The sequence below is a fragment of the Amblyraja radiata genome, chromosome 28 (assembly GCF_010909765.2).
Source record: "Amblyraja radiata isolate CabotCenter1 chromosome 28, sAmbRad1.1.pri, whole genome shotgun sequence".
NCBI lineage: Eukaryota > Metazoa > Chordata > Chondrichthyes > Rajiformes > Rajidae > Amblyraja > Amblyraja radiata.
This window is the reverse complement of record NC_045983.1, coordinates 10430108-10443596: the sequence shown is the minus strand read 5'-3', so window position 1 is coordinate 10443596 and position 13489 is coordinate 10430108. Positions and strand designations below refer to the sequence as shown.

At 45.2% G+C, this 13489-nt stretch overlaps 1 protein-coding gene across 2 annotated transcripts in view; it reads right to left on the bottom strand.

The window, feature by feature from the left end:
- dph1 (diphthamide biosynthesis 1) overlaps positions 1-13489 on the bottom strand; it is a 683707-nt gene that overhangs the window by 27097 nt on the left and 643121 nt on the right. The window contains exon 12 of one of the 2 annotated variants that reach the window (XM_033045747.1): positions 4732-5200. The exons of the other annotated variant lie outside the window; for it this stretch is intronic. Within the exon in view, the coding sequence (XP_032901638.1) occupies positions 5081-5200 (120 nt within the window). The 3' untranslated portion in view covers positions 4732-5080. Of the gene's footprint in view, positions 1-4731; positions 5201-13489 lie in introns of those variants that run through there. 2 annotated transcript variants of the gene reach the window in all.

Here is a 13489-nt window from a genome sequence, read left to right as displayed (position 1 = left end):
CATCCCAAGCAGCAGGATGTTGTGTCCAGGAACTATCGTGGTGAAAGGATATATATAAAAATGAAGCCAGGCTGCACGATGAGATGAATGGCACAAAGATAAAGGCAAGGCCTGACCAACTGCTGAGGCGGGAAACAGGCTCAAATTTGCAACAGCAAACCTCAGGGAGTTTAACCCACAAAAACACAACCGTTTTATTAGATGGAGCTACACACAATATTTGAATAGGGTGTGGGAGGATTGGAACCTTTAGATCACTCATGCAAAAACTATTATCTTTCTGTTCGTGGGTCAAAAAGGTTGCATTCTGCTGGAGAACAGATTTCTGCTACTAAAATTCAGAGTACATAGCTCCAAACCTTGGGTCAGTCTCTCTCTCTCTCTCTCTCTCTCTCTCTCTCTTTCTTCGTCTCTCTCTCTCTCTCTCTAAACATGATTTCTAAAGTCATTTAGAAGGCTTCAAACCGTATTTCTGTGATGGGGCACTCAGTGACTTTGGTACTGAAACCTCGAAATAAATTAATTTTAACTTGATGTTAATGATGTGATTTTGCATAGATGAATGTGACAGATAAAATAAGTAAGGAATGTAGTGCAACTATGTATATAAAAAGGACATCAGCATTTGTTTTATTCTTTGCTTGTAGATGGGATGCAGAATAGACTCGATTGTCATAAAAGGCACACTTGTATAACGCAAGGTCTCGCAGTACTGTGTGTAAATGATGCAACATCAAGGCAATGGGAAGAGGATGTCCCCTGAGATGAACATTATTGTCTTGGAAGAAACAGGTTTAAAGTGTGAATGACTTCGAGGTTCATAAAAGGAAGCCTAGTTATAAATCAAATGCAATTTTTCTATTCCTAACTAGGTGACAGCTTTACTAAACCGTGACAGTTCTGTCTCCACATATTCAATAGAGGGGAAAAAAACATGTCACGGGAGTTCACGTTTCTCGGCTGCTGCTGCTGCCTGTTTACAATTTCCACTCCAGCTTCATAATTAAGTTAAGAAGCTCGACAGACAATTCCCCTGTGCACCCACTTTCACAGGCAGAAAGGCTTGGATAGGAGAAATTGCTGATTATATCTCGGTATGGAGGTGAAAGTTTAATTGTTTCTTTTGATCATTGCCATCGGCATGGAAGCTCTTGTCTCCCATCCCACCGCCCCCTGTATCTGTATCTGAGCACACAACCTATCACTCGGCAACTCTCCAGACTGGGGAAGCTCCTGACTATATGGCACAGAGGAGTCAATCATTTTTCAAATGGTTGCAGCAGATCAGACAAGGTGGGCTCGGACACTCACTGCAAGGACTTGAAGCCAATAAGGATAGGTCATGTTTAAGACTAAGATTCTGAGACTGAAGAAGAGTCTTGACCTGAAACATCACTATTTCTTCTCTCCAGAGATGCTGCCTGTCCTGCTGAGTTATTCCAGCATTTTGTGTCTAGCCTCTAACGATTACTCACCTGGGCATGTGGGCATGCTGAGAGCGACCTCTCTCACCAGGGTAGACACGTCAAAGACCATGGAACATAGCTTTAAACCCCTGTCCCATGGTACGAGTTCATTCCAAGAGTACTACCGAGTTTGCCCTGATTCGAACTCGGAGATTTACGGTAATGGCCACTCGTCGGTACTCGGGGCTCTCGTGGTCATTTTTCATCGTGTTGAAAAATCTTCACGAGTCTTCCCGTGCTTACCTGCCGTTAGCGAGTCTTCCCGAGTACCTGCCGTTAGCGCTAAGAGACTTCCCCGAGCTCCGACGTATCCGTTACGTTCATTCTCCGTGCTTACCACGAGTTTGATTTTTTTTAAACTCGGGAGAGCTCTTGGAATGAACATGCACCGTGGGACAGGGCTATTAAGGTGAGAGGGGCAAAATGTAAAGGAGATGTGTGAGGCAAGGATTATTACACAGAGGGTGGTGGGTGCCAGGAACGCACCTCCAGGGATGATGGTGCAGGCAATTAGGATAGAAGAGGCTATGGCCAAGCCAAACATGATGCCATGTTATCTTCTCTGCCTGTGCGTGATCCATATCCCTCCATTTTCTGCAAATCTATATGCCTGTCCAAAAGCCTTTTCAAAGCCACCATCGTATCTGCCTCTACCACCACTCCCAGCAGTGTGTTCCAGGCACCCACCACTCTCTGTGTAAAAAAAAAAGCCATGCATATCTCCTTTAACTCTGCCTCTCCTTAACATCTTAGGCTCTCACAATTTTACATACTCCCCTCAACCTATAGGTCTCCTCTCAACCCATGATGTTCCAGCTTGTCCAATCTTCTGCTAGTAAGTAATGCCCTCCTATCCCGGCAGCATTCCTCTAGTGCACCCTCATATGAAGCAGTGGGTTATGTCATGCTGTCAGTTTTGCTGATGGGAAAGACCTCAGCTTCATCTCATTCAAAAGGTACCTCTGCCACCACCACAACCCCTCCGTGTGTCAGAATGTCAACCTCAGTCAAATTTTGGATTTAATTGATTGAAAGATACAGCATGGAAATAGGCCCTTCAGTCCATGAAGTCCACGCTGACCATAGCTCGCCAGTTCACACTAGTTCTATGTTACCCACTTTCCCATCCACTCCCTACACACTACGGGCAATTAACCTACAAACCTGCACGTCTTTGGGATGTGGGAAGAAACCGGAGCGCGCGGAGGAAACCTACGCAGTCACAGAGGAAATGTGCAAACTCCACACAGACAGCACCCAAGGTCAGGATTGGACTTGGGTTTCTGACGCTGCGAGGCAGTGTCTCTACTAGCTGCACCACTGTTCTGATGTTCACCTTTTGATTCTAATTTGAGTTGGCCATTCAGCTGGAATTCACCAATCAGTCTGATCATCAGAAATGTTTTTAGACCTCACGGATTCTAACCTTTTCTAGCGAAAAACTATAGAATGAAATTTCCGGCACTGCGAATTAGGGGAAATTGTCGATTTTCTTCTTGACACCTTTAAAAAACTGCTATGTACAAGTCGACATGCTTAAAAGCTTGCGGGGAAACTCTGTGGCATTCACAACTAGAAACGCTGCAGGAACTCTGGAATTTAGCAGCAATGAAAGACTCCAGGTTCATAAAGGAGAGACTGGGAAAGAAAACAATTGTTATTGGCTTTCTGCTGCACTGTTGACAGAGCCATTCAGCATCAGTGTCAAACTGCTCAATGTTAAGTGGCAGATCATCTGAATAACTCTCAGAGCTCGGCATATTCTCAGGCACAACGTGCAGAGGGAAACTGATAGCCTTCAATGGACTCCGTGACCAGCTGTAGTTCCTCAAAGCAAGTTCATGCCTCAGCTAATTGACTAATTCGCCGAGAGATATTTGCTGACATTTAGAGGTTAGCACAGCGTTCCTTGTTATCGCTTTCCCATCCCTGCCTCCATACAGACGTAAGCCTTCTTTCAAGGTTGTCCTGCCCCTCCCAATCCCCACCACCTGCACAGTACTAACACCGATCGCAGGTGAACCTCTCAGAGCCTTACATCTCCATCTGTCTGAAGAGTATGGTGTCCCCTGAACATCTCAATCCCACTGCCGTGCAGTAGTCATCATGTGAGCCTCTACCCATCTCTCCATGCAGTGTTATCTTTTGCATCTCACCATTCCCCACCTAAGGCCTTACCTATGTATCATGTCCCACTGTCCATCTCTGTCTCACTTAACACACCACTGTGTCCCTGAACCCTCTGTAAGCAGCGCAGACACTCTACATCTGCAAGATGGCACCAGGGCTTGGTGACAATTTGTGTGCTGGTCCCAGAGGAAGATCTACTATCACTTGGTCCACTCCTTTAAAAAATCTCTTTCACCTTTTGTACTTCTGTATGGCTTGATTGTACTCAGGTATAGCATCATCTGATTGGATTGGATAGCAAGCAAACATTACCTCGGGTATAATAAACCTATACCTAGACATGAAGCTTATTCGGCAGCATTATGTTTCTGTGTATATCTCTCTCTTCCCTCTGACAGTACAGATTCCTCTCTCTCACTGTCACATGTCTCTGTACACTGTGCCTTAGGATATTTTACACATTCTGTGCATGATGATGAAAGTTGCAGCATAGAAACAGGCCCTTCGGCCCACCTACGCTGACCAGTTTTCACCCGTTCACACTCGTTCTATGTTATCCCATTTACTCATCCACAATCTACACACTAGGGGCAATTAACCTACAAACCCCCAAGTCTTTGGGATGTGGGAGGAAACCGGAGCACCCAGAGAAAACCTGTTAGGTCCTAGGGAGAACGTGCAAACTCCACACTGACAGAATCTGAGGTCAGGCTGGAACCTGAGTCTCTGGCGCTGTGAGGCAGCAGCTCCACCAACTGTGCCACAGTTACCGGGTGGACAGAGATAAAGAATCAAGGATGCTCTTAACGCCACCTTGAAAAGAACTGAAGTATTGTTACTGACCCGGAGGACCCTTGCCCATGAACACTCAAAATGGAGAAGAAGAATTTGTGTGGCTTTATGATCTGCTAATCTATGTGATGGGAGAACCCAGTGAGACCAATGGAAGTAGTGGACTGTGTGTCTATCTACGAATCCTGCCAAGCATCTCCTGGCCCACCTGTGACGAACCCCACAGCCACATCAGCCATCTCACAACTCACAGAACTAGCGCGCATCTAATCCTGAGGGACAGTTGGAAAAGGACTCAGAACAATTGAAAAAAGTCCACCATCAAGTAACAAGCAAAGGTGAATAAATTCAACAGCTGCCAAAACTCTCAGCCAATTTATTTCTGCATTATTGTCAGTCAAAGATTGCCCCAAATCACTAACCCACCACGGCCGAGGCTGCGGCTAACTACAGCCCAAGGACTGGACCCGTACTCCTCCTCCAACAGCAGGTGTGGTGCAATCTGAATCAAAACACCAGAACTGCCCCATTTTTCCACACTTGCCACTTAACAAGGTTGCAGGAGCGTCTGTTCAAGCTGACCGAGCCAGGGTTGAGATGTGACATGGGTTTCCTTCGCTCCTTGGATCCATTGCTTCCGTCGCCTCAACTGCACTGGTGTTGCCTCGATGCCGGGACACCGACCCGTCACGTCACTGTTGAGGAGGGGAAGGTTGCTCCTCCGGTGGGCTCCTGACTGACTCCTCTCGCCGGCACTTGGAATCTGGGCACGTACCCCTCACGGCTGCTCCCACTGACTCTGCTGCCTTGGCCTGAGTGGGAAAATAAAACCAGATCACGTCCAAGTACAATGTGCCTCAAACATCAGTGGCTGTGACCCTCACCTGAGCCATGAGGCGTGTTCTAGCCGATAACTTCAACCTCCCTGGTGCAGTAACAAGTATCTCTAAACTCAACAAAACTAACCTAAGCTAAAAAGTAAAACGCACCTTCATGTTATTGATGGAGTATTTCAGTGCCAAAGGAATACTGCAACGTCAGAGGAGCACCACCATTGACTTAATTTTTAATGTATTCACATTTTAGGATGTAGACGTTACAGGCAAGGCCAGTATTTACTGCCTATCCCAAGCACTTTGAAGGTCGTGCAGCCTGTAGGCTTGGGCTGCTTCACTTTCTGACGCAGTAGATGCAGTTTTTTGCATTTCAACCTTTGCCATGAGCCGGTGAGAAGTTTCTATTTGGTGTTGCATTGGTCACTCCAAGGCCACAGAACTTCAAATTATGCACTTTGCAACTAGAAGTGGTGCGGAGGGTCAGACTGGCTGACGGCAAAGGAAAAGTCCTCTATCTTCTGGATTCATGCATTTTCTCCTTTCTATCCTTCCCCAAGTAAATAATAGAATACGATTATATGCTGATGATTAGAGAGAGGCCATGTTTAAAGGAGATGTGCAGGGCAACTTTTTTACACAGAGAGTGATAGGTGCCTGGAATGTGTCCACACTGGTGGTGAGGGCAGATATAATTGTGGTATTTAAGCTTTTAGATAGGCACATGGATGTGGAGGGAACGGAGGGATGTACAGTGGCTTGCAAAAGTATTCATACCCCTTGAACTTTTCCACATTTTGTCACGTTACAACCACAAACGTAAATGTATTTTATTGGGATTTTATGTGATAGACCAACACAAAGTGGCGCATAATTGTGAAGTGGAAGGAAAATGATACATGGTTTTCTAATTTTTTTACAAATAAAAAACTGAAAAGTGTGGCATGCAAAAGTATTCAGCCCCCTTTATTCTGATACCCCTAAATAAAATCCAGTGCAACCAATTGCCTTCAGAAGTCACCTAATTAGTAAATAGAGTCCACTTGTGTGTAATCTAATCTCAGTATAAATACAGCTGTTCTGTGAAGGCCTCAGAGGTTTGTTAGAGAACATTAGTGAACAAACAGCATCATGAAGCCCAAGGAACACACCAGACAGGTCAGGGATAAAGTTGTGGAGAAGTTTAAAGCAGGGTTAGGTTATAAAAAAATATCCCAAGCTTTGAACATCTCACGGAGCACTGTTCAATCCATCATCCGAAAATGGAAAGAGTATGGCACAACTGCAAACCTACCAAGACATGGCCATCCACCTAATCTGACAGGCCGAGCAAGGAGAGCATTGATCAGAGAAGCAGCCAAGAGGCCCATGGTAACTCTGGAGGAGCTGCAGAGATCCACAGCTCAGGTGGGAGAATCTGTCCACAGGACAACTATTAGTCGTGCACTCCACTAATCGGGCCTTTATGGAAGAGTGGCAAGAAGAAAGCCATTGTTGAAAAAAAGCCATAAGAAGTCCCGGTTGCAGTTTGCCACAAGCCATGTGGGGGACACAGCAAACATGTGGAGGAAGGTGCTCTGGTCAGATGAGACCAAAATTGAAGTTTTTGGCCTAAATGCAAAACGCTATGTGTGGCGGAAAACTAACACTGCACATCACCCTGAACACACCATCCCCACTGTGAAACATGGTGGTGGCAGCATCATGCTGTGGGGATGCTTTTCTTCAGCAAGGACAGGGAAGCTGGTCAGAGTTAATGGGAAGATGGATGGAGCCAAATACAGGGCAATCTTGGAAGAAAGCCTGTTAGAGTCTGCAAAAGACTTGAGACTGGGGCGGAGGTTCACCTTCCAGCAGGACAACAACCCTAAACATACAGCCAGAGCTACAATGGAATGGTTTAGATCAAAGCATATTCATGTGTTAGAATGGCCCAGTCAAAGTCCAGACCTAAATCCAATTGAGAATCTCTGGCAAGACTTGAAAATTGCTGTTCACAGACGCTCTCCATCCAATCTGACTGAGCTTGAGTTATTTTGCAAAGAAAGGGCAAAAATTTCAGTCTCTAGATGTGCAAAGCTGGTAGAGACATACCCCAAAAGACTTGCAGCTGTAATTGCAGCGAAAGGTGGTTCTACAAAGTATTGACTCAGGGGGGCTGAATACCTTTGCACGCCACACTTTTCAGTTTTTTATTTGTAAAAAAATGTGAAAACCATGTATCATTTTCCTTCCACTTCACAATTATGCACCACTTTGTGTTGGTCTATCACATAAAATCCCAATAAAATACATTTACGTTTGTGGTTGTAACGTGACAAAATGTGGAAAAGTTCAAGAGATATGAAAACTTTTGCAAGCCACTGTACATCATGAATATCTTGGCAACCTGTGTAGGAAGGAGCTGCAGATGCTGGTTTAAATCGAAGATAGACACAAAAAGCTGGAGTAACTCAGCGGGACAGGCAGCATCTCTGGAGCAAAACATTCCTACTCTCCAGAGATGCTGCCTGTCCCGCTGAGTTACTCCAGCTTTTTGTGTTTAACTTGGCGTCCTGTTCAGTACAGATATTGTGGGCTGAAGGGCCACTTCCAGTGCTGTACTGTTCTAATACAATGCTGGCAAAGTTGACTAGATTAGGCAACATCTGTGGAGAGAGAAACAGAATTCACATTTCAGGTTTTTGATCCTATGTTTGAGGATACCTCTGTTTGCAGTGAATCCAAGAGCAGGAAGATTATGCTCCAGCACTGGTCAGGCTTCAGCTGAAGTACTGCCTGCAGTACCGGCTACCACCACCAGAGGAAGGGTGAAAAGAAGATTCACTAGGACAATAGACAACAGGTGCAGGAGTAGGCCATTCGGCCCTTCAAGCTAGCACCGCCATTCAATATGATCATGGCTGATCATCCACAATCAGTACCCCATTCTCGCCATATCCCCTGACTCCGCTATCTTTAAGAGCTCTATCTAATTCTCTCTTGACAGCATCCAGAGAATTGGCCTCCACTGCTTTCCGAGGCAGAGAATTCCACAGATTCACAACTCTCTGGGTGAAAAAGTTTTTCCTCATCTTCGTTCTACCCCTAATTATTTAACTGTGACCCCTGGTTTTGGATTTCCCCAACATCGGGAACATTTTCCTGCCTCTAGCGTATCCAATCTCTTAATAAGCATATGTTTCAATGAGAACACCTCTCATCCTTCCAGGGTATACAACCAAGTCGCTCCATTCGATCAACATATGACAGTCCCGCCATCCCGGGAATTAACCTTGTGAACCTACGCTGTACTCCCTCAATAGCAATTATGTCCTTCCCCAAATTTGGAGACCAAAACTCCCCAAATACTCCTGGTGTGGTCTCACTGGAGCCCTGTACAACTGCAGAAGGACCTCTTCGCTCCTATACTCAACTCCTCTTGTTATGAAGACCAACATGCCATTAGCTTTATTCACTGCCTGCTGTACCTGCATGCTTACTTTCAGTGACTGATGAACAAGGACCCCTAGATCTCGTTGTACTTCCCCTTTTCCCAACTTGACACCATTTAGATACTCTGTAGGTCAGGCAGCATGCGACGAGGGAGAAACAATTAACCTTTTATCAGAACTGGAAAAGTGAGATTCACAATTCAGATAATAATCTTCCTTCCTGTTTTTGCCACCAAAGTGGATGACTTCATATTTATCCACACTAAACTGCATCTACCATTCATCTGCCCACTCACCCAACCTGTCCAATTCACCCTGCATCCTCATAGCATCCTCCTCACACTTCACACTGCCATCCAGCTTTGTGTCATCTGCAAATTTGCTAATGTTACTTTTAATTCCTTCATCTAAATCATTAATATATATTGTAAATAGCTGCGGTCACAGCACCGAGCCTTGCAGTACCCCACTAGTCACTGCCTGCCATTCTGAAGGGGACCCGTTAATCCCTACTCTTCGTTTCCTGTCTGCAAAACCAATTTTCTATCCATGTAAGGTCCCACTAATCTCCTATGTGGGACCTTATCAAATGCTTTCTGAATGTCCAGGTACACTACATCCACTGGCTCTCCCTTGTCCATTTTCCTACTTACATCCTCAAAAAATTCCAGAAGATTAGTCAAGTGTGATTTCCCCTTCGTAAATCCATGCTGACTTGGACCGATCCTGTTACTGCTATCCAAATGTGCCGCTATTTCATCTTTTATAATTGACTCCAGCATCTTCCCCACCACCGATGTCAGGCTAACTGGTCTATGATTCCCTGTTTTCTCTCTCCCGGCTTTCTTAAAAAGTGGGATAACATTAGCTACCCTCCAATCCACAGGAACTGATTCTGAATCTATAGAACATTGGAAAATTATCACCAATGTGTCCACGATTTCTAGAGCCACTTCCTTACGTACCATGGGATGCAGACCATCAGGCCCTGGGGATTTATCAACCTTCAGTCCCATCAGTCTACCCAACACCATTTCCTGCCTAATGTAAATTTCCTTCAGTTCCTCCGTCACCCTAGGATCTCTGGCCACTAGTACATCTGGGAGATTGTTTGTGTCTTCCTTAGTGAAGACGGATCCAAAGTACCTGTTCAAATCGTCTTCTATTTCCATTACACAACACTAGTCAGACTTCGAAGGTACACAAAAATGCTGGAGAAACTCAGCTGGTGCAGCAGCATCTATGGAGCGAAGGAAATAGGCGACGTTTCGGGCCGAAACCCTTCTTGCCTGCAGTACCGGTTACCACCACCAGAGGAATGGTGTTCTAGCACTGGAGAGGGTGAAAAGAAGATTCGCTAGGTTGTGGGAACAAGGAACTGCGAATGCTGGTTTGATAGAGTGAACTTGGGGAGATACTTCCACTTGCGGGAGAGAGAAAAAACCTGCAATCATCCCACCAGCAAACCCAGGAGAAAGGTCTTCACCAGGGGGAGTGGGGTTGTCACATGGATTCACTTTCCTAAAGTTTTCTATTCTGCTCACTAATACCCATTCCCTCTCCACTTTGAGCTGTTTTGCTATATAACGGTTTCTATGTAAATGCAGGCGGCGTTGGTATTGTGTGGCCGTGCCCTGCAGTAGTGTGAAGCAGTCAGTGTGAGTCACGCAACGCTGCTGACCTAAACTGGCCACTGTACTCATCAGAGTATTTACTGGAGCCTATCTCCTGCTTGCAAGCAAGAAGAAAGACAGCTCAGGAGCTTTGTTCTGTCTCAGTGAGTCAGTCAATTCCACAGGATGGGAGTGAACGGGAAGGGGATCAGATACGGCAGGATTCCACACTTCAATCTCTTCCGCAATTTACCTGGAGTTTACTGTGCTCACTCGACCTGAACCGATTCGCTTAACGTGGCTGAACCTTAGCCCAAACTGCCTGTGATAAGCACATTGCAGGAGTTAGGGCATCATCCAACACACTGCCATGGACTGATAATCAAGAAAATGACATACCGTGAGATTACACACAGAGCTGGCTTCAGAGATCATCCGACTCGAAATATTATCAGTTTCCGTATTGCATGCAGCATTAGATTGGGAATTCCATCATGGAAGAGGGAAAAAAAGCCTTTGGCCAAAATGAACTGCCCCTGCTCGCTGCAAGAATTTGAACCTTTCAGGATATTTGTTTTTATTTCCAACATTGTCAGAGAGGCAATGGAGACAGAATTGATTCAAACATAGTCTTGTAACACCTATTACCCTTCTCTGATGCTGACAATATATATGTAAACTTTAAAAATAAAGGCCTTCCATTACACCTCTGTAGCCACACACATTGCTTCTAACAAAGATGCAGCTTGCAAAACAATGATAGATGAAAGTGCACTGTGACAGTCTGAAGATGGGTCTCGACCCAAAACGTCACCCATTCCTTCTCTCCAGAGATGCTGCCTGTCCCGCTGAGTTACTCCAGCTTTTTGTGTCTATCTTTGGTTTAAACCATCATCAGCAGGTCTGATGGCTCTACATCCAGGATCACAAGAGAATAGAATAAACAGTATATATTTTTACTTACAGAGGTGTGGAGAAGCCACCTTCACCAACACAATATAAACACACTTGAATATGCTTCAAAGGTGTTATTTTGTAGGGATATTTTAGGCTTTGACTAAACTTTAAATAATTAAAGGCACACAAAAAAGCTGGAGAAACTCAGCGGGTGCAGCAGCATCTATGGAGCGAAGGAAAAAGGCAACGTTTCGGGCCGAAACCTTTCTTCAGACTTAAATAATTAAATACTGTCTCTGGTTCAATACATCATTTATTGGGTAAAACACCAGTGTAAAATGTGACCTACATGTTCAGTAATGTATGAAATGTGGAATGCAATTTGTACATAGCAATAGCAGCAAAATAAATAAACAAATGACTTGATTCTAGTTGTGGATTCAGGCATATATATATTGGGCACAATACAAGGGAGGTCTGAAGAAGGGTCTCGACCCGAAAAGTCACCTATTCCTTTTATCCAGAGATGCTGCCTGACCCGCTGAGTTACTCCAGCTTTCTGTGTCTATCTTCACTTACTCACTAACAAACGGCCCAGTGGCACAGCTGATAGAGCTGCTGCCTCAGAGCGCCAAGGACCCGGGTTCGATCCTGACCTTGGGTGAATGTGGAGTCTATACATTCTCCCTGTGACTGCATGGATTTCCTCCGGGTGCTCCGGTTTTCTCCCACGTCCAAAAGACATGTGGGTTTGTAGGATAATTGGTGTGTAAGGAGTGGATGTGAAAGTGGGGCAACATAGAACTAGTGTGAACCAGTGTGAATGATCGGCGTGGACCCAGCATCTGCAGTTCCTTCCTATGTCAGGGAGAGCTGTCCTGTTCTTTGAAACAGTGGCGCATTCACCCAAGAGCGTACACGGGGCATTGGGATAACACTTTGTTTGATAGACAACATTGCAGCAACTCTTCAGCACTGCAGAGGGAAAACAATCAGTAATGTTCTGAGTCTGAAGCAGTACTATTAACTGAGACATGGGGTCAACAGCAAGAGGCATCCTGAAGGCATTGGATAAATGGTGGCTATTCCTTTTTATTTTAAACAATAAGAAATAAGCTGTTGCTTCTGAATGTTTGCTTCACTCTTAAAGAATACAGAGGCATCACAGAGGTGATAACATATAGAGGTATCAAAGTGGGATAACACAACTAAGAGAATTGTAACAACAGGAAAGGCTAGTCACTGACAGACAATAAAAGTAGCTGCACATACTGAAAATATGAAATTAAAACAGAGAATATTGGAAATGCCCAGCATGTCTGGCAGCTTCTGTGAAAAGATAAATGGTTAATGTTTACGATCCAGGACCTTTAGAAAGAAAGGCTCTGGTCCTGAAACATTAACCGTTTCTCTCTCCACAGATGCTGCTGACCCGCTGAGTGCTTCCAGCATTTTCTGTTAAATTGAATGCCACATTCGAATTTATTAAGCAGTTCCATAGAAGATGGTGAGATTAGCAAAACTACAGGCCACTAGTGAGTAGGAAGAAACTGGTTTACACCGAAGATAGACGCAAAAAGCTGGAGTAACTCAGCGGGTCAGGCAGCAATTCTGGAGAAAAGGAATTGGTGACGTTTCAGATCGATTTGGCTTCTGTCTTTTTGCATATCTTACATGAATTTGTTCTATGTAGCTTTTCATATCTCTCAGTTCCCTCTCCCCTGAATCAGTCTGAAGACGGGTCTTGATGCAAAACATCGCCTATTCCTTTTCTCCAGAGATGCTGCCTGACCCGCTGAGTTACTCCAGCTCCGGAAAGGAAAAGCAGAAGGTAAAGTACAGACAAAGGAACTGCACATGCTGGACTCTTGCACAGAACACAAAGCACTTCAGTAACTCAGCGGGTCAAGGGCCTGTCCCACTTAGGCGATATTTTCAGCAACTGCCGGCGACTGTCACAGTCGTAGGAGGTCGCCGAAAAAGCCCCCCCTACGACAATGTCTACGACAACCTACCACCTAGTCGACGTCAAGCTACGGTAAGCTACCAGCAACCACCAACCCATTAGGACGTCCACCTACGACCAGCTGCAACCACACAGGCGACAACCTACGACAACCAAAGTCAACCTACGTCCACCCGTGACAAGCTACGACCCTGTCGGTGACAACTGAGGACAACTGTTGCCGGTACTTGACGTGGGCTGACGTAGGTAGTCGGCAATGGAATTCACTTTGTGCTTTGATTCAAGAAAGACAATGAAAGGGATTGGGTGATGCTGGGCAACTGGAAGGGCAATCACCCAAAGTACGTTTGGTTTCTCC